Raw genomic sequence first — 27,805 nt, 5'->3', positions numbered from 1 at the left:
AGTCTGGATCCTGTTACTCACTCATGACTGAAGGTGGACATGTTCATAGCTAAATCTTTAATTGGTACTTGAATTCATTGTGACTCACTTTAAATAGAGTCACTCTGGTTAAACTGTAAGCATGAAGACATTTTTTTATTTTACTCAAAGTCTGAGTAAAGCTTTGATGTTTAAAAATTATGATGTATTTGTAGAATTCTAATTGTTTATGTTGTCATTTTTATCAGGGGGGAGTTTTTGTCGTCTTTCACCTTGGCGTATGTTTTCTTGTATTATTAATATAAATAATTTAATTCTTATTCTCTTTCCCCATTAGGCTAGTAATTTAAAGAAAGTACTTCAAGGAATTATGAGTTATTACAATGAGGTATGAAAAATATCTGACTTTGTTTAAATACAAAATGCTATGTGATAGTTATATTGATGCTGAAAAATGGCGGCTTTTTGTTTACAACATTTTACTGGAATATAATTCATCATTAGAATAGATTATTGTTTTTTGCCATTTTTAGAACACTCAAATTTTGTGAACATAAACAGGCTTAAAGTTAACACATTGATTTGTAAAATAATGTTGCTTCTATATTGATACTCTTTAGATTGATTGTTTCCTCAAATAGAATTACCTTCATCTTTATGTGATTTGATTGTATGGTATACTATATAGTAGACCTTATAATTAAATTGAAGTAATTTTCTATGTAAAGCATTATTTTGACATTTCTTTCCAGTGTAAAAAGCTGCAAAGATATACTGTGAAATTATGCTTGTGCAAGTGAATTGGGGGGAAAAGTGAAAAATGAAAGTAATATTAAAATCACATTAGATAGTGCATTATTCAAGTAGTATTTTTTTTTCTTATTCAGCATGATAAGTTCTCTATTAGGATTATTTGATATAAGAAAGTTTATTGCTTAATGTTTAGAAGCTTTGGTTTGGTTTTTGCTTTTAAAGAATTTGTTTCAATATTTTAAGTTGTCACACAATTACAATTTAATTTCTTCCAAGTAACTTTCAGACTGAAATTTTTCATTTCATTAATACCTAAAACTCATTTTGAAGCTTTTTTTAATGCCAAGAAAACTGTTTAATAAGCTAAAAAAAAAAGATAAGGCCAGGAAAGATTAATCCATCAGATTTGTTCATTTGTAAAAGCGTGGCTGTTTATTTTGTGGTTTCTGTTAATAGATCATATGTCAAAATACTATGGCTATCCTTTGACTTAGCATCAATCTGTTTACTTTTTAGTGGAAAGACACAAGTTTTGTCATAATAGATTAGGACAAGGATTTCTTACACAATCCCTCTCTCTGACAGTGGGATCATAGAATATTTGGTGTAAAACTATTTTCGATGATTTTGGTTGGTTGCTCAAAGCTTGGGGAGGTTGCTCCAACTTTGCTAACTGGTTTTCTTCACTAACTATGGATTTGTCATTTGTTAATTCATTTGAGTCATTTCATGAACCTATTTATAGTGGATTTTCCTTGTAATAATTGAATGCAGTAAATTCTTTGTAGCCTACGTACATGACTGATCTAATTTCCTGTTTCCATACTGCAGTTTTTGGGGCAACAGGTTTCTGAAGAACTTATCCCTGATTTAACCCAGATAACTGAATGCGCAGATTCTGTGGAGCTCGGGAGGTTGCTCCAGCTTATTTTAGGCTGTGCGGTCAACTGTGAAAAGAAGCAAGGTAAGTGAATTTCAATCATTTGAGGATATCTACTTTCAGAATCAACCTCCATTTCTATAGAAAGTAGCATAAAAATGTCCTATTACAGGTCGGCAGAAAGCGCCCTGAAAGGTAAGCCAGGAGATCTGAGTTCTAGCGCAGCTCTGCCGTTAAAAAGCTGCACGTCTTCAGCCTTCTAGTTGTACCTGGGTTCTGAGATTCAGATTCACTAGCTAAATACAATGTATTTTAGTTGAACTCAATGGATGGAGTGCTTAGGACTTAGTGGATATTCGGTAAAAATTGTACTTCTTCATCCCATACATAACGTGAGATGTAGAACCTTAGGTTGATCCGGATTTTTATAAACAACTATGCAGCAACTAAATTATAATCCAGGCATCTTCAGATGATGTTCTTCTGTTTTCAGAAGAATGCCTGTCCAGTGTAACCTGCAGATAAGTAGTCTGATGATAGAAATGGAATTGGTATATAATTTGGTATATCCAAACACAGTGATTCGTATCCTGCTGAGTACAAAAAGAGCGTTTCTGGTAGAATGAAGTGAATTCTACCAAAATTCTGCTTCCCCTGGGGCTTGCATCAGTGTGGGTGGTGAGCTTTTTGATACTGATGTTTTTTGCGTGATTCCTCCAAACTTGGCCTTAGTGCATCATCTTTATAAGAGAATGTTAGGTGCTTAAGTTGGTAAAATGCTTTAAGCCAGGGCCTTAGAAAACACGTTCAGTGTTATCCAAGTAATGAAGAGAGCCTGTGAGACAGGATACCTTCAGTAAGAACAAGTTCAGGAAGGAGGAAAATAAAATACATGAAATCAGTTGTAGTTTATCAATAAAAAAGGGATTGGGCATCAGAAGACTTCGGTGTTAGTCCATTGCTTTCATTAACTAGCCCCTTTTTTCCAGGGCAAGTCAGTACTTTTCCATAGGCTTTTATTTCTCACAGATAATGTGAAAGATCTGTATTTTGGGTTTTTCATAAAAGTAAGGAAGATTTGCTCATGGAAAATTAAACTTTCTATAAATGTCTAATTACAAATTGGTAAATAGTAATTCATTTATAAATTAGCAATTTTCTATTATTGTGATCCTTTTTTATTTGATTACTGCTTTGTTTCTATTTCAATTAGTGATTATTTTCAGTATCTTTTTGTTTAATTAATTTTAGCACATTTGTCAGTTTTGTCTTTCACAAAGAACCAACTTTTGGCTTTGATTCTATTTTGTTTGTATTATTTAATGTCTGTTTTTATCTTTTATCTCACCACTTCTGTTGTGAATTAATCAGTTTTTTCTATTCTAAGCTGTAAGTGACATTTTAAGCCATAATTTCTGTTAAGTTATGATTTTGTTGCCTCCTGCAAATTTTTGGTATAATATGTAGTATTTTCATGATTTAGTTCTAAGCATTACTTAGCAATTTTGTCCTCAGATTTTTTAAAGGAAATTTAATTCCTGGATACATAAATAAAAGTTCAGCAGGTAGTAAATATAAAGAAATAGTTTTATTTTCATTATTTAAAAAATCAGGATTATCTAATTGGACTTATTTTTGGAGGTATGAGTCTAGGTTCCCGACTTTTAGGAGGGAGCAGATAAATGAAGAGCAGCTTTTAGTAATTTAATTAAAATTTAAAGCCAAAACAGCTGCGGAATATAAACAACTTTCACGCCTTTAATGCTTTGCGGTGAGGGTTGACTTTCAAAATGATTCCGAGGTGTTGCTGTAGCTCAGTGTTGCAGGAATTAACTGGTTGATTACAGTACCCTGCTCATCTTGGTGGGGAAAGAGATCATTGTTATGAAGGTTTCAGCAGACCTGAAACACTCTGGTATCTAAAAACTTGTGTTACAGGAAAGCATTCTATTGCCTGTGCATTCTCTAGTTGTCTTCCCCTCCCCCACCCCATAGCACTTAGTAGTGGTAGGTGCCTACCAGAATCTGTCCAGTTCTTGGCTTGACAAATAAAAGAAAGATTAGAGAACTTCTAGATGTTTTCCAGAAGAATCATTAGAACAATACAACTTTTAGAAAATAATAAGTCCTTCAAATTTTGGGAAAATAGTTTTAGCTGGAGAACATGTAGTTGACGTGAATTTAAATCTGCAAATAAAGGTGTCGTGGTTCCTCATTTCTGACTGAGACAGAAGCAGCTTAACTTACTGCATGTGTGTTTGTGGTCAGGCATAAGGCTCTCCTTGAGATGAAGCCTGGTGAATGTTGAACAGGTGTTTTCAGGAAGTTGTGGGAGTTCTTCTTTGAAAGCTTTCCTGAAATGAACTTCCCGAAATGTAGGTGATAAAATGAAACTTCTGGGCTTAAGATTTTGGGAGTTCATTTAATACGTGTGAATTCATCCCATTACACTGAATATTTAACAAGAGGGAAGAAATTGTCGTAATTGTTTTAAGATTAATTGCAATTTCTTGTCTTTCTCTTCCTCATGAGAAAATGAGAGGTTTTCTTCTTTAAAATAAAATATTTACATAACTATTTTCAATTCTGTATATTTGTTTTCAGTGGACGTATTTCTTGTGGAAAAATAATCTACTTGCATAAAAAATTATGTGTGGTAAATGAATTTTTTATACTATTAATTGAATGGCTGAAGTACTGTGGGTAAAGAGTATTTTTTCAGATCTGTTTTTTTTTTAAATCACAGAACATATTCAAAATATAATGACACTGGAAGAGTCTGTTCAGCATGTGGTCATGACTGCTATTCAGGAGGTAGGTTATGCCATGCTCACATAGGCATGGAAATCCTAAACCACGTGATGTAAAGCTTTTCAGATAAATTTTATGGATGTGTATATTTCCGTTTGTGCAAACTTGCCCTTTGCCGCCAGCTTGCTTATCTTTAGTTATTGTCTCCCCTTTTCTTTTTTTTTTTCCAGATTACCTTAAAAAGACTTCAAGCCCAATTTTAGTACCTTTGCATTTTAAAAGATAAACATTGTCACGTTCCTTCAAATAACTTCATCTAAGCAGGATAAACAACCTCGGCCCAGATGGGCATTTTTGTTTCTTCTCTTTTTCTTGCCAGTTAGGGCAGTCAGTCCTCAAATTTTAAAGTATGTATGTGTCTCTCTCTCATGTTCATTTTCAGAATGTTAGAGCTGTGAGCAATTTTGGTGATACTTAGGGTTTGGAGCCAGCTAAACTGGGTTCAAGCCAGACTAGTTATCATTGCTGAACCATAAAGATTCAAAAACCGTATGGTGCGTGTCAAGTCTTGAAATCAGCCTGCCTGGCTGAGCTGAAGTGCCATGCAGAGGAGACCTGAGGGGAAGCAGAGCAGGCATCAGGAGGACAGACAGAGTTAGAAGGGGCATGACTTGGAGGGAGACATCACACGGGCCTTGAGAAGTCGCCATCCTCCGCATTTGCATTGTTGGTTTGAATCCAAAGCATCGCTGCCCAAAAATGAATCTGCCTTTCATAGGCAAAAAGTTGTTTTCCAGGATCTTTTCTTTCACATAATAATAGCTCCTGCTTTTAAAATGACTTCTCAAGTTAGGAATTTTACCATAGCACTCATATTTTTAAAATGTTAATTTATTTTATGGATGAATCATTTTTTATTATTTAATGTATTCAGTTTTATTTAGTAATTCATCTTTTAGAACTTGGATTGTAAGTTTTCAGTACACAAGTATTTTAAATATCTACATGTTTCAAGGACACTTTACTTATAACATCCTCACTAATATCATGCTTGAACATTGTGTTATTTAGCTTAAACCTCTAAAAAATTTTTATTGGAATAATATTCTAAGGATCATCAAATTAAGACAAGGAAAAACTAAATATGAGCATTTTACTGCCGTTTCAAATAAACATATTTTTATTGCACGAACATCACTTTATAGTGCTTAATTTTAATTTTACCATTTTAATTTCCTAGTTGATGAGTAAAGAAATACTGAGCTCTCCTACAAATGATGCTCTTGGAGAATTAGAGCAACAGGTGAGTATTTCAGTAAGTGAGGAAAATGTTAAAAACAGTCCCACAGTTCCTTTGCCAGTTGCTGTCATGTTATGGCTTACATAGGCGAGCATATACAAGATTATTTCCCTCTATGAAACGTAGACCTTTTTTCCTGCTGTAAGACCTCAATTGAATATTATTATGCATTCCTTCATGAGTGCAAGTAGTGCCCTCCAGAGTTTCTATGGTTATGTTCACAGTGCTGAGTGGCATTGAACTTCCCTTCTGACATTTGTAATACATGTGTGGCCCATTCTATATGGTTATACAATTAAATAGTAGATTTAATAGTAAAAATTCTGTGAAGTTCTTATTTATCTAATAAGGTATTGTGATTTTTGTCCCAGTCGTGTCCTCTCTCCTGATGTTGAAAAAACAGCTCGACCGTTTCCCTGGTTTTATTGCGTGACTGATTTGCGTGGGGCAGGGGCAGTCTCCCCTGCGTGTGGCCCCGCCTGGGTGGAAGGGAAAGGGCATGAGGAGAAGCAGCTGCCTCCTGTGCTTTTCCTGTTACATTTTTGTGCATCTCTTTTTCCTGAGTGTCACCAGTCATCTCAAGTATTTCAAATTAAAAATTTTTCCTATAAAATTTTTATTTAAATTTAAGCATGCTGTGTTGTAATTTTTTTCTGTGATGACTTTAAGCAGTGCATCCTCTGCTACTCTTGTTTAAATATTTCATGAGGATTTTCATAAAATTTTATTTCTATGGGAACTTAGTCTTATATGTTAATGAGACTGTGTAAACATTATTCACAAAGAACAACATATTAAGACCTATTTGTTAATAGGTAAATTTAAAATTCATTTCCAAGAATACTGTATACATATGTTCTGATAAAAGTATCTTTTTCAGTTTGTGTCAAAACAGATTTACTAAGAATTAGGACATTTTATATTTCAGCTTAAAAGAGCCCTGGAAGACCTTCAGGAAGCACTGGCAGAAAAAGAAGAACTGAGGCAGCGATGCCAAGAACTGGATATGCAGGTGCGGGAAAGAGAGCTGAGCTGAGAAGGTTTCCTCTCTAAGTTCACGAGGGTTTCATTGTAATTAATTAATTGGCAAAGTGTTTCTGAGGTTGGGTTTCGTTTCATGGCGGGACCTTTAAAAGGATTCATTTTAGGCTTGAATATTCAAGCATGAATTTCATAATTATTTTTCTCTTAGAGTTAAAAATTGTTGGCTTAACTACTTCTTTGAGAAGATCATTCTAATTGTAGAATTTCAACTATTTATATGAGGCCTTAGTTTTTTCTTTTGTCAAAAGCGGGAATCAGGGCCAGCCTGGTGGCACAGCGGTTAAGTTTGAGCCCTCCGCTTCAGCGGCCTGGGGGTTGCTGGTTCAGATCCTGGGTGTGGACCTGCGCACTGCTTGTCAAGCCATGCTGTGGCAGGTGTCCCACATATAAAATGGAGGAAGATGGGTGTGGATGTTAGCTCAGGGCCAATCTTCCTCAACAAAAAGGATTGAGGGCAGATGTTAGTTCAAGGCTAATCTTCCTCAAAAAAAGGGGGGGCCACTCACAGTATCTTCTTCATAGGGTATGACTATCAAGTGAGGTCATTTATGGAAGGACTTAGAAGTGCTTGACTCCCAATAAATGCCAGTGCCAAGTTTGTTTTGCTAACATCTGCATGTGATCAACACGCGTATATAGTTCTTGTGTTCATATGCACATACGTGTTAACAAAATAAACGTGGCATGAGGGACAATAATTAATGGTTAAAGGGGTAGATTGTCAAACCAGGCTACTTGTATTCAGAACCTGGCCACGTTATTAGCTGGTCATATACTCTCAGGCAAATTACTTAACTTCTCTGTACTTGAATTTTCTCTTTTGAGAAATGATGTGATAATAGTCTGTATCTCCCAGAGTGAGTGATTATGAGGATGAAATGAGTTAATGTACCTAAATCACTTAGAGCAGGGCCTGGCACAGAACCATTATGTATGTGATTGCATATATTGTTGTTATGACTGTTACATGAAAATGCAGATGTGAAGATCTTGGAAAATTACACAGAATGCTAAATGTACCATCCTAATATGCTGTGTGTAAATTGCATTTTTTGTTCAAATGATGAGCTACGTAAATAGTTGACTTTGAAAAGTATGAGGACAGGGAACAAGGGTTATGGTAGCATTATCCTTGCTTGATGAAATAAATATCTAGAATGATAGGGCTGGGTAATATTTCTAACCCTCCAGGGTTTGCAAATAAGGAAAAGAGAAATGACTTGGTCAGGGTGACTCAGCTGCGTAGGGCAGTGGCAGCACTAGAATCCGGGTCTTCTAACTTCATCTTTAGAAATCAGCCCTCTGTGTTTGAACAAAGGCAGTGTCTCAAAACTAGGGAAATTCCACCTGTTCTCCTTCCGTCTTTCCTAACCACACTCGTCTCACACATTGTAACACGCATGCAAAGCATCTGAGATGGATCACTTTCAAATAAGATCGTATCTACCCTCCAGATTACCTCCTGTAAGGAAGAGAGGATTGAATGATCTGGGTATTATTGGTCTGATGTAGGATCTCTGTACAGTTTTCTAGAAATTCTTAAAAAGGACACACAATTCTGTGTTAAAAGATTTGAGTGTTTCTAACACATAATAAAGAGTATCTGATGATCTGATTTTAGCTGAAAAGTTTAGCCATCCCATGTTTTGGCCTTTTCATTCTGATATTAAAATAGAGTCAGCTCTAAACTATCTGCTGCACACATGAAATGAATGATTACTGCATATAATCAGAACAAAAAGTACTTATTAATTTAACAGTGTGAAATCCACGCAGGTGTATATGACACGTATCCCAACTGTATAAGGAAAATTGTTTTGAAAAATGTTTACTTTTAATCATATATAACTTGGGGGTGATTTTAACATTTGGGAAGGATTCTTTTTTAATACCTAACCAAATGAACCAAAAAAGAAAAATAAGCTATAAGGAAATTCACCAAGGGCAGGTAAACAAGAAAAAGCAGGTAATCAGGGAAAGAAGCAGGCGGATGACACTGACAGAGGTGCTATACAGCAGGCACTGTTATTCTTCCCTGATCCCCAGCCCATGAAGGGGAATCTACAGAAACCTTGAGCCGTCTCACTGCAGTCTACCAATCAGAAGGAAATTCACCCTTTGATTCCTTCCTTTTCTTTCTTTGGACTGGAGAGAAGTAGAAATGACAGCTAAGAAACTAAGGCTGACTCCTTCTAACAGAAGCAAAGGCTATAGGGCTGCACACTGAATTAGGGAAACAGTCTCATGCCCAGAGGACGTCCTTCATTGGAGTGGGATATGCTTCTCACCACCCTGGCTGAGGATACTTAAATCTCAGAAGTCAAGGCTAGCCCAGGTGTTGTAAAAAGATGGTCCACTGCATCAGCTGCCCCCCACCTTTGCCTGGCCATTCGCAAGGCTACATAGAGCAGCGTGGAGAGAAAACAGTCCCAACCATAGCCTAGAGGGGAAAATATACAGGTCCTGGGTATAGTGGAGAGGGTCGCCAAGAAGTCATCAACACTACCTCGGAACAAATAGGTATCTTGACTGCCAACAAAGCATGAAGTAGGTGAAAAGCATGACATCTGTGGGAACATTACAGATTAAAAACAGAAATAGAGAAGAGCATGTAAAAGACAATAGCCAAACTTAGAAAATAACTTTTGCTTCATGTGATGTAACAATGTCATAAGAACACATTAGTAAAATAGACGAGGTTGTAGGAAATACAGTGCAGGTTCAAAGGAGATTGCAGATATAGACCCAGACCAGTGAATAATGTTTAACAACACGCCTTATTCTAGTTAAGCTGTTGAACTTGAAAATTAAAGAAAAAACAACAACTCAGTCATTCAGGTAGAAAAGGTAAATCACACACAAGGACAAGAAAATCAGGCTCCCCAACAAGTTCAGTGCCAGAATACAGAGGAGCAAGGTCCACACTGTGCTGCGGGAGGGGACAGCAGTGAAGCCAGAGGAAGAGCTCCATGCAAACACTTGAGTTCTTGAGAGAAACAACTTGTTGACACAGTCCAGCTAGCAAACATGTTTTAATCAAAGTACAAAATGCAAGAATGGAGATTCTGTGGTGAAAGATCTGGTGGTGAAGCCTGAATTCATTTAAATACAAAACTGTGTTAGTTCTTTGCAAAGTATGGTTATGAATACTGGAACAAGTGAATTGCCGATTCAGCAAGTCAGGAGGACGGCCTGATTATATGCACTTTACAAAAAGAAAGATAAAAAACTCCTCAGGAGATTTTCATGTGAAGTTTGAGAAACTCTGATGTGGTCTGCTAGTTCTGTTCCAGGCAAGGGTGTTGGGGCCCTCGGGGAAGTTACGGGCTGCTAACCAAGGGCTGTCTGCTGCCCCTCTCGGCCATTGCTCCTGACACCTGGCAGCAGGTGGCGCCCCGTCACTTCCCGTGGTGCAGTGGCCTGTTCTTGCTTATTATGTTAGAGAAAACATACTCCTGCCCAGCATTGTACGGATACGTTCATATTCTGAAGCTGTGATTTTCAAACCTTAATATGCCCAAGAATCATGTGGGACTGAACACAATGTGATAAAGAGGACTCCAGCTATAGAAGTTTAGATTTTATTTTTTTTATTTAAAATAAATAATATAAAAATAAATATGATAAAAATTCTGAAGTTAAATCTGGGTGATGTGAGAAAATGAGTCTTGTTTTTGAGCTTTTATTAGGTTTTTTAGCTTTTTGAACTTTTTCTTTTAAATAGCTCAGAGAGAGACAGAGAAGAGAGAGTAAAACAGAAATAGAAAGAGAGGGACAGAGGCAGGCACAGAGTGACCCTAAAGAACATATCACTGTGGGAGCTTGTTAAAGGAGGCATTTAGAACCACCCTTGGACATTCTAGGTCATAGATCTGGGGCGAGTCCAAGGAATGTGCATGTTTAATGCCCCTCCCCCATGTCTGTGGCTCTGGAACCACAATGTGAAACATGGATAAGAACGAGGACTCACCAGGTGTTGAAAACTAAATTTGCCTTTGCTCTTCTGCTTTCTTTAGAGGATTCCTACCCAGTTTTGAACAGAAAGGGTATTGTTTCTCCTCTGCCAGTCTTTTTATGACAGCTCCGCCCTTCAATCTAGAATGAGATACTCCTTTCTCTGTGCCCCACCTCGATCCTGTAGTCTGCTTCCTTCAAAGTACCTTCAACATTTTCTCTCCTATCATTGTTTACTTTTTTACTGTAAGGATCTCAAGGGCACAGACTCTCATTCTTTTTTGTATCTTAGTCACTTAGGATTGTACGACACAGTAGTAGTCACTAAACTGCTTATATGACAAGGCATTGAATTTAGAAAGAGAAATTGTTTCCTCCTATCCTCTGCCTGAAGAAGTTTCCCAGTCTTTGTTTGTGTTTCTCGTTTGGAGGACAATGTCTGTAACTTGCCTGTACGGTACTGAAGGCAATCAGGCAATTTTAATTTCCTATTATTAGCTCAGTATGTCAATATGTAGTCTCCTTCCCACAATTGGACTGAGTTAATCACACCTATTGAAAATAAAAATAGCAAACTTGTGCAGTAATATGTTGGAAGTCGTGATAGGTCAGCTTTTTTTCAAACTAATCTTAATAAAATCACATGTAAACTTCTGGTCTTATACAAGGTCACAGCCTCAGCTATAAATTTTTAAAGATGTGTTTAAGTGGAACAAAGTAGAACCAAGGAAGCAAATCATGCTTGTTACATAAACATTTAAGTAAAATAAAAAGTGTATCAGGTACTGATATTGATGGAATTCTAAAGTTACGTATTTTTATCCATTTTAAATCATAAGCACACGTTCTCAGTGTGCAAATGGAGTCAGTTCAGCTTTTTGTTCTTGATTCATTAGTCAAAGAACATGCCTGCCCCCAGAAGATGTGATGTGTAACTGATAATTTTCCACTATCAACCTAAAATGATAACTTTGTGCATATATGTTTGTGTTTTGGTTTACTAGGTAACAGCATCCTAAAGATAAATTCATACCTTAAAGAGGAACAAATTAATTTTTTGAGGTTGATTGGTGCATCCAATTTTAGAGACTTAGAAACGTTTTCTTCCTAGAACCAAAGCATGACAGTTGAAGATATTCTCCTTATATGTGTTAACTGTTTTCTCTGTATGAGTCAAATTAATTTTATTTCTTGTGTTTGACCCAAACCTCCTAGAACCAGAATTCCAGAGTTGAAAGCATCCTTAGAAATTCCCTAATCTGATTGACCAAGCTGTTAGGCTTAGTCAGAATGAAAATCCAGAACTTTGGACTCTATTTTCACTATTGAAGCTTATGTTTGTTTGTTTGTTTTTAGGTGACTGCACTTCAAGATGAAAAAAATTCACTAGTTTCTGAGAATGAGATGATGAATGAAAAACTTGACCAGCTGGATGGATCTTTTGATGATCCAAATACAATGGTTGCAAAAAAGTATTTTCATGCACAGTTACAACTAGAACAATTACAGGAAGAAAACTTCAGGTAATATTTTTAGTAGAAATCATTCTGTCGAGTTGTCTATTAAACTGGTAGCTAAAAAATTATAATATCAACAATCACTAAGCATTATAAAACTTGTGTAGGACACTGATTAAACTACTGAAAATGTCAGTTGGTATAAGTGTCTCCTGCCCTCACAGGGCTCACACTCCAGTTAGGCAAGTGGGATACATACACAAAAACAGAACAGTTCAAAATAGCATGTGCTAAGGGCCAAATGAAGGCCAGAGGCATGTCTACCAGGAGTTTAGAGTGATTGCTAAAACCTGGAGAGAATGAGGGGTTTCCTCTTACAGAGGAGAGGGAACCTGATAATAAATGGAAAAATTGTAAATCTTAAGCTAAAGAGATACTTTTAACTTTTGTTATTTCTTCTTTTAAAAAAAAGTGTGCATCTTACCTTTCCTAAACATTCATTGTGTTTTGTGTGCCTGCTACTGAGCCTTGCACTATTGAGGCCTTGAGAGCAGGTGCTCTGATTGTAATGTATGTATTTTTGTTGTTGTTCCTTTTTTTTGATATAATTTCAAATTTATGAAAAAAAAGTTGCAAGAGAAGTACGAGGAACTCCTTTATACCTTTCACTCATATTCAGCAGTTGTTTTACAGTTTTCTCCATTTGCTTTAGCATGTCTCTATTTATATACATAGGTATACAAGTTTTTTTCTGAACCATTTGATAGTAAGTTGCAGACATGCCTCTTCATCCCTGTATACTTCCATATGTATTTCCTGAGAGAAAGGGCATTCTCTTACAGAGCACAGCATAATGACCAAAGTTAGAGAATTTGTCTTTGATACAATTTTATTGTCTAATCCAGAGATCACATTCAAATTCCATCAGTTGTCTCACTGTCCTTTATGGCTATTTTTTTTTCCTGGTTCAGAATGTAATCCAGGATTATATATTGCATTTTAGATGGATTCTTATTCAATAGACTCTAAATCTGTTACTATAATCATTTATTTTGATGCTGAAATTATCCCAGATTTGACCATCGGGAAGCCTTTCAGATGGCCTCTTGTGTCCTTTCAACATGTTGCTATCCTTCTTTGAGCATTTTCTTACTTTCTGGCACAAGAAAATGTTCCAGACTCATTTTGTCCTTTTCCTTTCCCACTTCTGGAATCAGCCATTTCTCCAAAGAGTTCTGATTCCTTTTAGTGAAGAATGTTACTTAGAGATCCATGCTCCAGATGAATTTTTCTATCATTGCTTCTAGGCCACGTTGGTGCACAGAGATAGGAAATGCACTTGCACAAGTTCATACATACCCATGATCACACACTTGTCTATACACATCTGCATTTATTTTTATGTCTGCATTTATGAACAGTGAGTTCATATAGACATCTTTCATTTTAGTCCAGTGACTTCAGGGTTCATTCTGATCTTCTCCATTTCTATATTCTAACTCCCTTCTCCATTAGTAAGAGAACTGGTTTCCATTTTCCTCAGTATGTTTTCTCAGTTACTCAATCCCAAAACACACAGAAAGTAATTTAAGAATTGCTTATCCATGCATCTGTAAACAGCAGCTAATACTAGACTTCAGTATGTTTACAGTTCTTTTTTTCACAAGGTAACATTTACGTGTTGTGAAATGAACTACTGAGGACAGTTTGGTGTGTTTTAACAAATGCATGCATTTGTGTCACTCACACTTTTGTCATTTGATAGGTCATTTCTGTCACTGCATGAAGTTCCCTTATGCCCCTTCCCCGTCAACCACGCCTCCCAGAGGCTCGTTGCTCTTCTGATTCTTTTGACCATAGATTTGTTTTCTCTGATCTAGAGCTTCACGTGGGTTGGACCAGGCAGAACGAACTCTTTGGTGATTGGCCTCGTTTGCTCGCATTTTTGTGAGACTTAGCCATGTTGTTGAATATGTTAGTAATTCATTCCTTTTTATTACTGAATAATATTCCATTGTATGGAATTATTCCACATTATACCACATTTTGTTTATCCATTTTCCTTTAGACGGACATTTGGGTTTCCAGATTTTGGCTATGTTTATACATAAAGCTGGTATGAACACTGGAATATAAGATTTTTTGTGAACATATTTTTTCATTTCCCATTGGCAAATACATAGAGTAGTATTGCGGAGTTATACTGTAGGTCTAGATTTGATTTGAAAAGATACAGCAAGCTATTTTCCTGAGTGGCCCTACCTTTTTGTGTTCCCACTGGCGTGTGCTGCTGGAGCAAGTTGCTCTAGTTGCTCTGCCTGTGTCAGACAGTTTGGTCGCATCAGTCTTCTTAATTTTAGCTTTTCCAGGGAACGTGTACAAGTATCTCATTGTGGGTTGTGTTTTTAAAGATTGGCACCTGAGCTAACAACTATTGCCAATCTTCTTTTTTTTTTTTCTTTCTGCTTTTTCTCCCGAACCCCCCCAGTACATAGTTGTAATATTATTAGTTGTGGGTCCTCCTAGTTGTGGCATGTGGGACACTGCCTCACCGTGGCCTGATGAGCAGTGCCCTGTCCACACCCAGGATCTGAACCAGTGAAACCCTGGGCTGCCGAAGCCAAACGTGCGAACTTAACCACTTGGCCACGGGGCCGGCCCCTAATTGTGGCTTTAAGTTGCATTTTCCTGACAACTAATGATGTGGCAAAGCCCCTTTTCATCTGCTTCTTGGCAATATATCTTACTTTCTGAATTGTCTCTTCGCATTTAGCCTATTTGGCTTGCCTTTTTATTTTATAAATGGCGTCTTTCAAAGAATAAAAGTTCTTAACTTAGGTGAAGTCTGATTTATCAGTATTTTAAGATTAGTGCTTTTTGTGTACTGTCCAAGAAATCTTTGTCTACTTCTGTGTCATGAAGATACGCTCTACTATTTTCTTCTAGAACTTTCATAGTTATATCTTTTACACTTAGGTCTATGGTCCGTCTTTGATTGATTTTTTGAAGATAGTGTGAGATGTGGGAGTCAAGCCTTATTTTTATTTTCCACATCAGTATCTAGTTGTTCTAATATCATTGATTGAAAAGATCTTTATCTTGCTCCATCAAATTCCTTTGGCACCTTTGTGAAAAATGATACAACCTAAAGTGTGGGTCACTCTGGACTCTCAGTTCTTTTCCCTCGGTCAGTCTGTCTGTCTTTATGCCTATATGACACGGCCTTGATTGCCACAGCTCCAGAGTGAGTCATCTAAAATCAGGTACTGTGAGTATTCCAACTGTGTTCTTCCTTTGCAAATTTTGTTTTGCCTCTTTTAAGTCTTTTGCATTTTTACGTAAAATTAAGCATCAGCTAGTCAGTTTTGTAAGGAAGAAAGCAACTTTTGTGATTATGATTTGGATTGTATATATTTGTATATAATCTTAAGTATATTAAGAATTTCTGTCTACAAATATGGTATCTTCATTTATTTAAATCTTAATTTCTCTCAGCAATGTTGTCTTGTTTCCAACATAGAAATCTTGTGTCTTTTGTTAACCTTATTCCCGAGTATTTTATATTTTTGATGCTGTTACAAATGCAATTAAAAAATTATTCTAAAAAATTGCTGCTAATGTGCAGATTACAGTTGATTTTTGTATATTGAAACTTTTATCTTGTATCATGTATTTTGAAACTTTTGTGTCTTGCGAAGTTTCTTAATTCACTGATTGATTGTAGTAGTCTCTTTGCTTAGAAAATCCTAAGGAATCTGCAGTCATGGAGTCTGGTGACAGAGCTTTGTGTCTTCTCTGTTATTTCCTTCTTGCGTTTACTTCTGCTTGAGCAGGAGCAGGCCTCTGGCTTTGTTTCAGGTCCTCGAGGGGAAAGTGTCCAGTGAAGTGCCATCGAGGATGAAGCCAGCTGTAGCGTTTTCTAATGTGCTTTTTATCAGATTAAGGTGTTCCTTTTTATTTCTGGCTTGCTCAGAGTTTTTATTATTAATTGGTGTTGATTTTTGTCAAATGATTTTTCTGCATCTTAAAAAGAGTGTGGTTTTTCTTTTTCATTCTTTTAATGTGATCTATTAATTTTTGTGTGTTAAAAAATCTTCTATTCCAACGACAGTCTGCTTTGGTTATACTTTATTATCCTGTATACATATGACTGGATTCGTTTTGCTGTGTTGAAAGAATTTTGTGACTGTCTGCATAATAGGTATTGGTCTGTAACTTTTTTCTCTTGTAATGTCTTTCAGGTTTTATCAGAGTTCTGCTAGTCTCATAGAATAATTGGGAAGTATTCTCTCCTCTTCTGTTTTCTGAAAGAGTTTATGTAAGAATGATATTATTTCTTCCTTAAATGTTTGATAGAATTTATCAAAACACTCTGGACCTGTGGTTTTCTTTGTGAAAGGGCTTTTAATGACAAATGTGATTTCTTTAATGGTCATGGGCTTTTCAGATTTTCTATTTCATCTTGTGTCAGTTTGATAAGTTGTTTTTTTCAAGGTATATGTTTCTTTCATTTAAGTTGTTGAATTTATTGGCATAAAGTTGTTCATAATATTCTTTTTATTATCCCTTTAGTGACTGTAGGAGCTGTATTGATATTTCCTTTTTCATTCCTGATATTAGTAATTTGTATTTTCTCTCATTTTGTTAATCACTCTTGCTAGGGGTTCATCAATTTTATTAATCTTTTCAAACACCCTCTATTAGCTTTCTGTATTGTTAGTTTTAGGTCTCTGTTCTTTCTTTCTTTCCTTTTACTTACTTTGGATTTAATTTGCTCTTCTTTACCTACTCTATCAAGGTTGATACTTAGATGACTGATTTTAAGCCTGCCTTCATTTCTAATATAAATCTTTAAAAGTGTAAATTTCCCTCTAAGCACTGGTTTAGCTGTGGTTCCAAAATTTTGTTGGTTGTCTTTCTGTGATTATTCACTTTGAAATATTTTCTAATTTCCCTTGTGATTTCTTACTTGACTCATGGGCTATTTAGAAATGTGTTGTTTAAATTCCAAATATTTAAGGCATTTGTAGACTTTTTTTTGTGACCAATTTCTAATTTAATTTCCTTGTGGCTAGGAAGGTAGTCCATGAGATTTCAGTCTCTTAATATTTATTAATACCAATTTTATTGTTCATCATATATTTTATTGTGGTGAGTGTTCCATGTGTACTTGCAAAGAATGTGTGTTCTGTGATTTTTGACTGACCTTCTATAAATGTCAATTATATCAAATTGGTTAACAGTGTTATTCAGATCTCTTCTATATTTTTACTATTTTTGTTTAGTTCTATCATTTATAGGGAGACGGGTGTTAAAAATTTCACCAGTGGGTTTGTGGATTTCTACCTTTGATTCTGTCAGTTTTTGCTTCATGTATTTTAAAACTCTGTTTTTAGGTATATACACATTTATGATATGTCTTTCTGATGAACTGATTTTTATAATTATGAAATATTTCTCTATCTTTGGTAATACTTTGTGACTTAAAGTTTATGTGTTTTTTAACATTAATATAAGCAACCAGCTTCTTACTGTTTGCATGGTATTATTTTTTCATCTTTTTACTTTTAACATATGTGACATTATATTTAAAATGTCTTTTCTAATTGGCATATACTTTTTTATCCAATCTGATAGTTTCTGCCTTTTTGATTGGTGTGTCCGTTTGCCTTTTATGTAGTTTTTGAGATGATTGTGTTTAGGTCTATCAGTTTGCTGTTTTTCATTTGTCGTGTCTATACTTTTGTTCCTTTTTCTTCCCCTCTTTCATTTTTTTGGGTTGATAAAATAATTTAATATTTCATTTTAATCACTCTCTTGTCATTTTAATTTTTTGTTGCTGTGCAGTTTGAAGTATTCATCCTTAATTTATCATAGTCTGTGTAGGGTTACTGTTTTACCACTTTACATGCTATGTATATTGTTGAATAATTTTAAGATCTATTTATACATTTACTCTTCATCTCTTGAAATTAAAATTCTTGTTTGAACTAGAGATAACCAAGCACAATGTTCAGAAGTGAACATGAAAATTCAGAACATTGCTTACTTCTAAAGTCTGTTTCAAAACCGACAGCCGGAAGGTATCTTATTCCTTTACTCTGTCTTCTTTTGAATATGGAATAAAAAGCAAACAAGCAAACTTAGAAGTAAGTCTTGCTAAGTTCCTGTCTCAGTAAGAAAAAAATGATGGAAATTACATTATAAATACTCATTTTCCTTGTGCAAGGCTTGAAGCTGCAAAAGATGATTACCGTGTTCACTGTGAAGAACTTGAAAAGCAACTAATTGAATTTCAGCATAGGAATGATGAATTGACTAGTCTTGCTGAGGAAACAAGAGCCCTGAAAGATGAAATAGACGTTCTTCGGTATGGCCTGGCTAAATATAATTCTATCACTTCTGAGTTATTACTTAGTCTTTCACTATTGCATATTTTCATCAGGGATTCTTAGAGTTATCTGTATGTTTCGAATATTGATCTGTCTTTATCAGGCCCCTAGTCTGTACTTCTTTTGTGCTTGTTAAGAGTAATTGCAGTTTAAGGATAGTGTTTGATTCTTGTTATGACATTTCATATTAGAACCTATAAACTCCAAATGATACCTTTTCTTAAAATTTTGTAAGCTGAGTTTCTTTTAGATACATTTAGCTTGACCTCTTGTACTCATTAAGTATATCGTGTGAAATTTTTATATAAGGAAATGTATTCTCACAATCCATATTTTGGCATTTTATAAAATATAGGTAAATATAGATGAGAATCTTAGCATTTATTTCAGGATTATCCCAGGGTTCTCTGATTGTCTTTGACAATATAAAATTTATATTTACCTTTTGCCAATGAAATGTTACTCAAGCCAACAGATTGTCTACATGTTTTTTATATTTTTGGTTAAATTTTCTTGATTAGCTATTTTGTCTCACAGTTTTTAATGTCCATCTGAAATAAAAATCTTTATAACCACTAATGTGAACCTGCATGTGATATTGAAGTGATCTGGTTTGTTATTATTTTTTCTCTGGCCTGGTTGGTCAGGTAGGCACAGCGCTAAAGGGAAGTGTTTTGCCAGGCGAATTGTAAGTTGTCAACTTCCTAAGTATTTCAGATACTTAGAACAAAACTGCCCTGAGTGTTATGCACAAAGCACGATTGGCCCTCAAGGTGCAGCGTAGCTCAGAATTGTCCAGTTGTATTTATAAAACCATTCTTTTTCATACATTTTGCTGATGCATAAAACAGTTTGATAATTTAGTATGCCAAATTTGAAGCATTTTTATTTTGATGGCTTTATAGCAAAAAGGTTGAATCTTAGACAGTTTTAGGCCTGAGTCTGTTTCCAAAATTCTCACAAAGTTTATGATTTCTTTTTTCTCTCTCATTTTTATTTAGCTAATTGATAGTTTATTAACCAATTGATAGTTTACTTGAAAGACTCATTTTACTGCCAGGATAAAATTATGTGCTTTTACCAGTTTTTCCGCAGTAATATTTAGCCTTTATTATCATAGAGCTACCTCTGATAAAGCAAGTAAGCTGGAGTCAACAGTAGAGGTTTATCGTCAGAAGCTACAAGATCTGAATGACCTTCGAAAGCAGGTGAAAACTTTACAGGAAACAAACATGATGTATATGCATAATACCGTCAGCTTAGAAGAAGAGTTGAAGAAGGCAAATGCAGCCCGCACACAGTTAGAGACATACAAGAGACAGGTAAGGACGTAATCTGAAGTTTTTAACCAGTGAAATCCAAAGAGCTCAACTTTGATCTTCCATTTGATACTTTAAGAATGATGTATAAGTGAAAAAACATTGACTGTGGTCAGCTGTGAACTTGTGATAAGTTTCTTCTATCTGGAAGTTTAGTTCAAGGATTGATCATTCAGTGTGAGTTATCTAGGTCTTTTACATTTTTATTGGCTTCTGAGCTTGTGTTTTTTTGGACATTTCATTGTTATTAGCACTTCTGATATCTAGTGATAAATGGCTCAAGAAAGGAGCTATAACCTAAAATATTCTGTTTTGCTGTTTATCATACAACCTAGATAAATGTTAGAGTAGAAGGCTGATTTTTTTTTTGGCTAAATTATACTTTGGGTATTTTAAATTTATGTTAATTCTTTTTATCTATATGCTGTTTCTACAAATATTTAGAATTAAAATATAATCCTACTATAAATTTTATTTCCAGTTTCTCATTTTTTGAACTCTGAAAAACTGCCAATATTATATACTCTTTTTTTTTACTTTTGTTTGTGACAAAAGGTTCAAGATCTTCACAGTAAACTTTCCTCTGAATCCAAAAGGGCAGACACGCTGGCATTTGAAATGAAGCGGCTTGAAGAAAAACATGAAGCTTTGCTTAAGGAAAAAGAGGTAATTTTAAATATACTTATGAGTATCTGTCTGTCTTCTTTTACTTTTTAATCCTGTCTTTGTTGTTCTAAGAATAAAACTGATGTCAGCCAGTTCTTTTTCTTTCTCCAAATTGAACTTGATGGTGTAACAGGGAGTCTCATGAAAATCCTTCATGCAGTTTTGTTAGTTCCCTTCGCAAAGGAACGTGGAGTCCTGGAGCCAAGGTCTCACGTCTCAGTGCATGCTCTCCGACTCTAGTTGTCAACTCCTTGAGAGCAAGGACCATATATGCGTTTTTTTAACATACATACCGTAATTTTAATTTGTATACCGTATTTTTTAGTATGTTCACAGAGTTGTGTGACCGTCACCACAGTCAGATTTTAGAACACTCGTCACCCCCAAAGGAGACCCATGTCCATTAGCAGTTAGTGTGCGTTCTAGTCACCCCCTCCTCCAGCCTTCACACCCGTTACTCTCCTTGCTTTCTCTATAGGTTTGCCTAGTCTACCCAGAATCTATACTCATCCCTTTGTGGATTTTGTGACTGTCTTTCTTCGTTTAGTATACTACTTTCAGGGTTCATCCATGTTGTAGCATGTATCAGCACTTCCTTTTTATTGCTGAATAACACTCCGTTGTGTGGGTCTACAACATTTTATTCATTTGTTCATCAGTTTGTGGACATTTGGGCTGTTTCCACTTTTTGCATATTAAATAGTGTGTCTGTGAACCTTTATGTACAAGTTTTTGTGTGGATATGTGCTTCCATTTCTTGAGTGTATACCTAGGAATGGTATCGCTGAGTCATGTGGTAACTATGTAACCTTTTAAAGAACCACCAGCCTGTTTTCTAGTGGATGAACCATTTTTTTAATCCTCACCAGCAATTTATAATGGTTCCAGTTTCTGCATCCTTGCCAACACTTTTTTTTTTAATTAATTTCACCTATTCCTTTATACTTTTTTTCTTTTTTTTAAAGATTGGCCCTGAGCTGACATCTGTTGCCAATCTTCCTCTTTTGTTTTTCCTCTTCTCCCCAAAGCCCCCCAGTACATAGTTGTACATTCTAGTTGTAGGTCCCTCTGGTTGTGTCATGTGGGACGCTGCCTCAGCATGGCCTGATGAGGGGTGCCGTGTCTGTGCCAAGGATCCGAACCAGTGAAACCCTGGGCCACCAAAGCGGAGCACGCGAACTTAACCACTCAGCCATGGGGTGGCCCCTCCAACACTTATTACTTCTTAATTTTAGCTATCGTAGTTGGCATGAAGTGGTATATCACTGTGGTTCTGATTTGTATTTCCCTAATGACTAATGATGTGAGCATCTTTTCATGTGCTTATGCCCGTTTGTGTATCTTCCTTGGAGAAATGTCTCCTCAAATCCTTTGCCTGTGTTTTATTTAGGTTATTTGCTTTTTTATTATTGAGTTGTAAATGTTCTTTATATATTCTGGTTACAAGCCCCTTGTCAGATAGATAATTTTTAGATATTTTCTCCCATTCTTCGAGATTTCTTCTCACTTTCTTGATGATATTGTTTGCAGCAGAGTAGTTTTTCATTTGATGAAGTCAGAGTTATCTAGTTTTTCTTTTGTTGTTTCTGCTTTTTTGGTGATGTTTCTGTGAAACCATTCAGTAACCTAAGGTTATAAAGTTGTATGATTTCTTTCTTTTAGGGGTTTTATAGTTTTAGCTCTTAGACTTAGTCTGTGATCAATTTTGAATTAATTTTTGTATATGGTGTGAGCTAGGAGTCTAACTTCATTCTTTTGTGTGTGGATGTTCAGGTGTCCCAGCACCATTTGTTGACAAGACTGTTCTTTCTCCCATTGAATTGTCTTCATACCCTTCTAAAAATCAACTGACCATGATACTGTAATGATGAATAGATTATACACTTGTCAAAACTCATAAAAGTAAATTACAAACAGTAAACTCTAATGTAAACTATGTCCTTTAGTTAATAATCATGTGTCAGTATGGGCTTATCAATTTTTGCAAGTAACCACACTAATGCAAGGTGTTAATAATAGGGAAAACTGGAGGTGGGAGGAGCACGAGGGAGTATATGGGAACTGTGCACTTTATGCTCAATTTTTTTGCAAACCTAAAATGGCCAAAAAGACCTATTAATTTTTTTTAAAAAGGTAAAAACATTATCATTTGACCTTAAATGTAGGAGTTTATTTCTGGACTTTCAATTCTTTGTCTTTGATCCGTATGTCTAGCTTTATGCTAGTACCCCACTGTCATTACTGTAGCTTTGCAGTCAGTTTTGAAATTGGGAAGTATACGTTCTCCATCTTTGTTCTTTTTTTAAAGGTTATTTTCGTTATTCTGGGCACTATCATTTCCATATGAATCTCAGGATCACATTGTCAATTACTGCAAAATAGCCAGCTCAAGATATTGATAGGGATTGTCTGAATATATAGATCACTTTGGAAACATTGCCACTTTTAATAATATTAAATTTCTGATCCATGAATGTGGCATGGCATTCCATTTATTTGGGTCTTTAGCTTCTTTACACAGCGTTTTGTGGTTTTCATTGTACAAGAATTGCACCTTTTAGAAGTTTATTCTTGTTTTATTTTGTTGTTGTTATAAATGAAATTATTTTCTCCATTTTATTTTTGGATTTTTCACTGCTAATGTATAGAATTGCAATTGATTTTTGTACATTGATCTTGTTTCTTGCAATTTTGCTGAATTCACTTAATATTTCTCCTAAGAATCCACTTAGTGGACTCTTCAGGATTTTCTGTATGTGAGATCAGGATATCTGCAAATAGAAGTAGTTTTACTTCTTCCTTTGCAATCTGAATGCCTTTTCTTTTTCTTGTCAAGTTGTCCTAGCTAGAACCTCCAGCACTGTGTTGAACAGAGTGACACAAGAGGACATACTTCTCTCGGTTCTGATGTTCGGGAGAAAGCACACATTCTTTCACTATTATGTGTGTTATTAGCTGTGGGTTTTGTTTGTAGATGCGCTCTATCAGGCTGAAGAAGTTTCCTTTTATTCCTAGTTTCTTGCATACTCTTATGAAAAGGTGTTGGATTTTGTCGTAAGCTTTTTCTGGGTCAATGAGGTGACATGGTGTTCGTCTTTTATCATATTAATGTGGTGTATTACATTGATTTTTCGATACTAAAGCACGTTGCATTCTGGAGGTAAATTTCACTTAGTCATTGTGTATAATCCTTTCTATATGTTACTAGCTTCAGTTGTGAATATTTTCCTGAGTATTTTTCCATGTATATTATAAGGATATTGGTTTCTAGTTTTCTTTTGATGCCATGTCTGGTTTTGGTGTCAAGATGACATCACATAGAGTGAATTGGGAGATTTTCCTGCTTTTTTAGGTTTTAGCTACTTTAAGCCTTTGTCTGGTATGTCTACCCACTAGGTCACCTCATTAAGTGTTTCTCTTGATTGTTTTTTTTCTTCCCTGTGTATGGACTACCTGGTTTCTTTGTGTGTTTTGTATTTTTATTGAAAATATGATATTTAAAATAATATAATGTTTCAACTCTGGTAATCAGATTTCCCTCAACCTTAGGGTTTGTCATTGTTTCTGATTTTTTTGAGTGACTTTTTTGGACTAATTCTGTAATGTCTGCATTCTTTGTAATGTATAGTCACTGAATTCTCTGCTAAGTTACCACTGAGGTCAGTTAATGATTAGTCAGATATTTCCACTGATGCCTTAAGCCAGTAACTCTCCCCGTCTTTGCCACAGGACTCAGTGTGTGTTTTCGAAAAGGCAGTTTAAACCTCTGCCTTTGCCTTTATTCCCTGCTTGCACAGGGCCTCGAGTTCACTAGAGCTGAGACGTGCGGCCCTCTCAGGTCTTTTCTGGCGAACACGGAGCCCTGCACGTGGCTGGCTTCCTGGATCTCCAGGCATATGTCAGAGCTTTTCAAAGCCCGCTACAGATATCTTGTTTCTTAGATCTTCCTTGTAAGTTTTTGGCCAGGTTCCTGTTTGCCCCGACTGGCATCACAGCCTCCAGCAGCTGTAGTGATAACAATTGCTGATGACTGCTTTTGAGAATAGGGATTTTCCTGCACAGCAAGCACCAAGTCAGCTCAAATAATGGAAAACCTATGTATGGGACTTGTCTGGGGTTCTGCAAGACAGGTCGAATAATGACATTTCTCCAAGGACAGGGCTTTTAGGGAGGAGTTCCACACCCAGTTCGCCCCTTCAGGTGGCCGCCATGCTGCTGCTGTTCAAAACTCTGCTGATTTTCAAGATGCTCCAGAGCCGGGGAGAGGACTGGTAGTAGTAAGACAAGTCGAAAGTACAAAAAGCTCACTGTTCTGAGATTTAGCAGATTTTCTTTAACAAATGCTCCTCAGATCATTACAGGCCTTTAGTTAATTTTCACAGTTCTGGAAAAGTTGGTTTTTAGCAATTTTCTAATGTTTGCATTGCATTTATGAAGGTAGGTATTTATAGAGGTCCTCATGCCTACATGTGGTTATAATTTATAGTGTTCAGAGATCCCTAGGGCATCTGTGGACTGGAGCCTAAGGACCCTTGGAAACAATTGCCAGTTTACTGTTGGGTTGATTTGAACCACATAATAGTCTAAATAGTGTTTTGTTTACTAATTTGGAATATAACAATATTTAAAATGTGATTTTATATTCAAAAGCACTTTTCAGGTTCTGGGAAAATGATTTAAATGTGAGCCTTTTGTACAGAGCATAGAATTTGTCGTTGGCTGTAGGCTCTAAAAGAAAATAGCTAATGATGAAGTCCTAGCATGCTAGCCTCAGAAATATTGTTTTTCCACAAATTCATACTTCCAGGATGCTACGTATCACTTCTTTCAGTGGAAAGTCTCCAGCATCTCTTACACACGAGACCATACTCTGCTTGCTTCACAAAATTTACCTCATTTGTTACTCAAAACACTTTTTCAAGGGTTTATGTATTAGTATTCCCACTTGATGACAAGGAGAGTAAAGTCAGAGAGTCAAATAACTTGGCCTAGATAATATCGCTGGGAAGTAGTGAAACTGGAACTCAAGCCATGATGTCTTTGCCTCCAAAGTCCATGCTTTTTGTTAATTACTCTGCAGTTGCTTGTTTGTACTCTGTTGCTTAATTATATTCATTTGGTTCAAAGACAAACTATCTAATGGGGAAATCACAAGCTTTGTGTTGTGTAAAGACTATTACATATGTGATTTATGCAAAAGAAAATTAACCGTTAGCGGTAAAACTGAAAGATTGTTATTTTTCATTTACTAAGCAACAATTATCAAATTGTCTTGTTAAGGTAAATTATTATAAGTATAAAGTATGTTACCTATGGGCAAAATTAAATACTTGGCTTATATAAACACTTCTGTTTTAGAGGCTAATAGAGCAGCGTGATGCTCTGAAAGAGACGAACGAAGAGCTCCGATGTTCACAAGTCCAGCAGGACCACCTAAACCAAACAGGTGAATTGAGTTGGATTCAGAAAAGCCTTTTTTAAGGGTAGAAATACTGAGATGTTCATCTCTTTGTTGTTGCTGTTGTTTAGATGCATCTGCTACAAAAAGTTATGAGAATCTTGCTGCTGAGATTATGCCAGTGGAATATAGGTAAATTTATTTTTATTAATTGATAATCCATACTTAATATTAGAAATGTGATTTCCTCTTTTTTTTGTAAATTTCTGAGCCTTTAAAACTTGCCATTTTGTGAGTCGCAGAGCTCAAAATTACTTTGTCTCGTCTGCTTGAACTTTCTAAGTCAGATTGTTAGCACTACTACAGCAGTTTTAAAATTTATCAGAAGTAAAATTTTACAAACTAGCTGAAAACATATTCTGGCTTTTATAATAAGACTTTTATTGTGTTGAACTTCTTTTCCTGTCCATAAACTCTATTGAAAACCCTTTTAATGCAAGGCGTTCAAATCCACATGGTGAGAAAAATGGGAGGGAAGCTGTCAATTATAGCAGGAAGATGAAGCAGAAGTTAAATAAAACACAGATGTTAGAGGTTCCTCTTAACCCAGCTTTTATCTTTGTGTTTGACTGCTATGTTTACTTCTAGACATTTGACTAATCTGGTATGTTTAGGGTTTTCTTTTTTTTTTTTGTGGCAACAGCTTTATTGATTTATTACTTCAAACTCTACTCTTTATTTAAACAGCTTTATTGGTATATAATTCACCCATTTAAAAATGTACAGTTTGGTGATTTTTAGTATAGTGACAGAGTAGTGAATATCTAATTTCAGAACATTTTCATCCCCCTCAAAAGATACCCTGTACCTAATTAGCAGTCTTTCTCCATTACTGCCTCTCCTCCGACTCCAGCCCCAGGCAACCAGTAATCTACTCTTTGTCTCTGTCAGTTCGCCCGTTGTGGACATTTTGCGTACAGAGAATCATACAGTATGTGACCAGCCTTTTGTGACTGACTTCTTTCACTTTGCATAATGCTGATCTTCTGTTTGTTCAGTGTTTTGTTGTTAAGATAAAGCTCCTTACATGCTGGACTGGAAACCAACTTGCAGTTTTTAGTTATTAATATCCAGTGAGATTAATATCATTTAAAAATAACCATATGAGCCTATTTTTTAAAGTTATGGTGCTGGCGTTCAGAAGAACAGAAATTGAGATTGAAATTAGTTGGTTTTGGTGAATGGGATTTTGAGGGTAGCAGTTAGGAAAGCATCACTTTTTTACTTAATACCATTCCTATCATTTTCATTTTAAAAAACATGTATAGGGGCTGGCCCGATGGCGCCGCGGTTAAGTTCACGTGCTCCGCTTCAGCAGCCTGGGGTTCACGGGCCTGGATCCCGGGTGTGGGCCTCGCACTGCTTGTCAGCCACACTGTGGTGGCGTCCCACGTAAAGTAGAGGAAGGCCGGCAGCGATGTTAGCTCAGGGACAGTCTTCCTCATACACACAAAAAAGTGTATAGAAACCTTACTGAAAAATTTTTCCAAAAACAAAAAATCTAGAGATAGTCATGAGACTGTCATCATAAAAGTGTATTTAAAACATTTGGGCAAGCTGTAGTTTCTGAAGTCTTGCTTTTCAGTTATATGTTTTCTAAAGATGTGCTATTTATTACCTTCAGCGAATAGTTTCCAAATTATCAAAGTAAAACAATTCGTATTATCTCTTAGGGATTTGCATATTTAACGTTTAGTGATATATAATATAATCTTATACCTGTACCTTTAAAAGTTTATTACTTGTTTTTTGAGACATAGTCTTACAATGTGCATAGTCTTTTCTTAAAAACTTTCAGAAGCTTTGGTAACATTTTAAAATGACAACTATTGAGTGGACAATAATTTCTTCT

General features: G+C 35.8%; 1 protein-coding gene across 2 annotated transcripts in view; it reads left to right on the top strand.

Moving 5' to 3' along the window:
• Window positions 1-27,805, top strand: part of HOOK1 (hook microtubule tethering protein 1) — a 65,178-nt gene that overhangs the window by 15,221 nt on the left and 22,152 nt on the right. For both annotated transcript variants that reach the window (XM_046660869.1, XM_046660870.1), the window contains exons 4-14: window positions 317-367; window positions 1,564-1,696; window positions 4,359-4,426; window positions 5,604-5,666; window positions 6,592-6,675; window positions 12,018-12,184; window positions 18,348-18,488; window positions 19,631-19,832; window positions 20,385-20,495; window positions 25,854-25,941; window positions 26,025-26,085. In XM_046660869.1, coding sequence (XP_046516825.1) covers window positions 317-367; window positions 1,564-1,696; window positions 4,359-4,426; window positions 5,604-5,666; window positions 6,592-6,675; window positions 12,018-12,184; window positions 18,348-18,488; window positions 19,631-19,832; window positions 20,385-20,495; window positions 25,854-25,941; window positions 26,025-26,085 — 1,169 coding nt within the window. The remainder of the gene's footprint in view (window positions 1-316; window positions 368-1,563; window positions 1,697-4,358; window positions 4,427-5,603; window positions 5,667-6,591; window positions 6,676-12,017; window positions 12,185-18,347; window positions 18,489-19,630; window positions 19,833-20,384; window positions 20,496-25,853; window positions 25,942-26,024; window positions 26,086-27,805) is intronic.

This window comes from Equus quagga, chromosome 5, assembly GCF_021613505.1.
Source record: "Equus quagga isolate Etosha38 chromosome 5, UCLA_HA_Equagga_1.0, whole genome shotgun sequence".
Lineage (NCBI taxonomy): Eukaryota > Metazoa > Chordata > Mammalia > Perissodactyla > Equidae > Equus > Equus quagga.
This window is presented reverse-complemented; position numbering and strand designations above follow the sequence as displayed.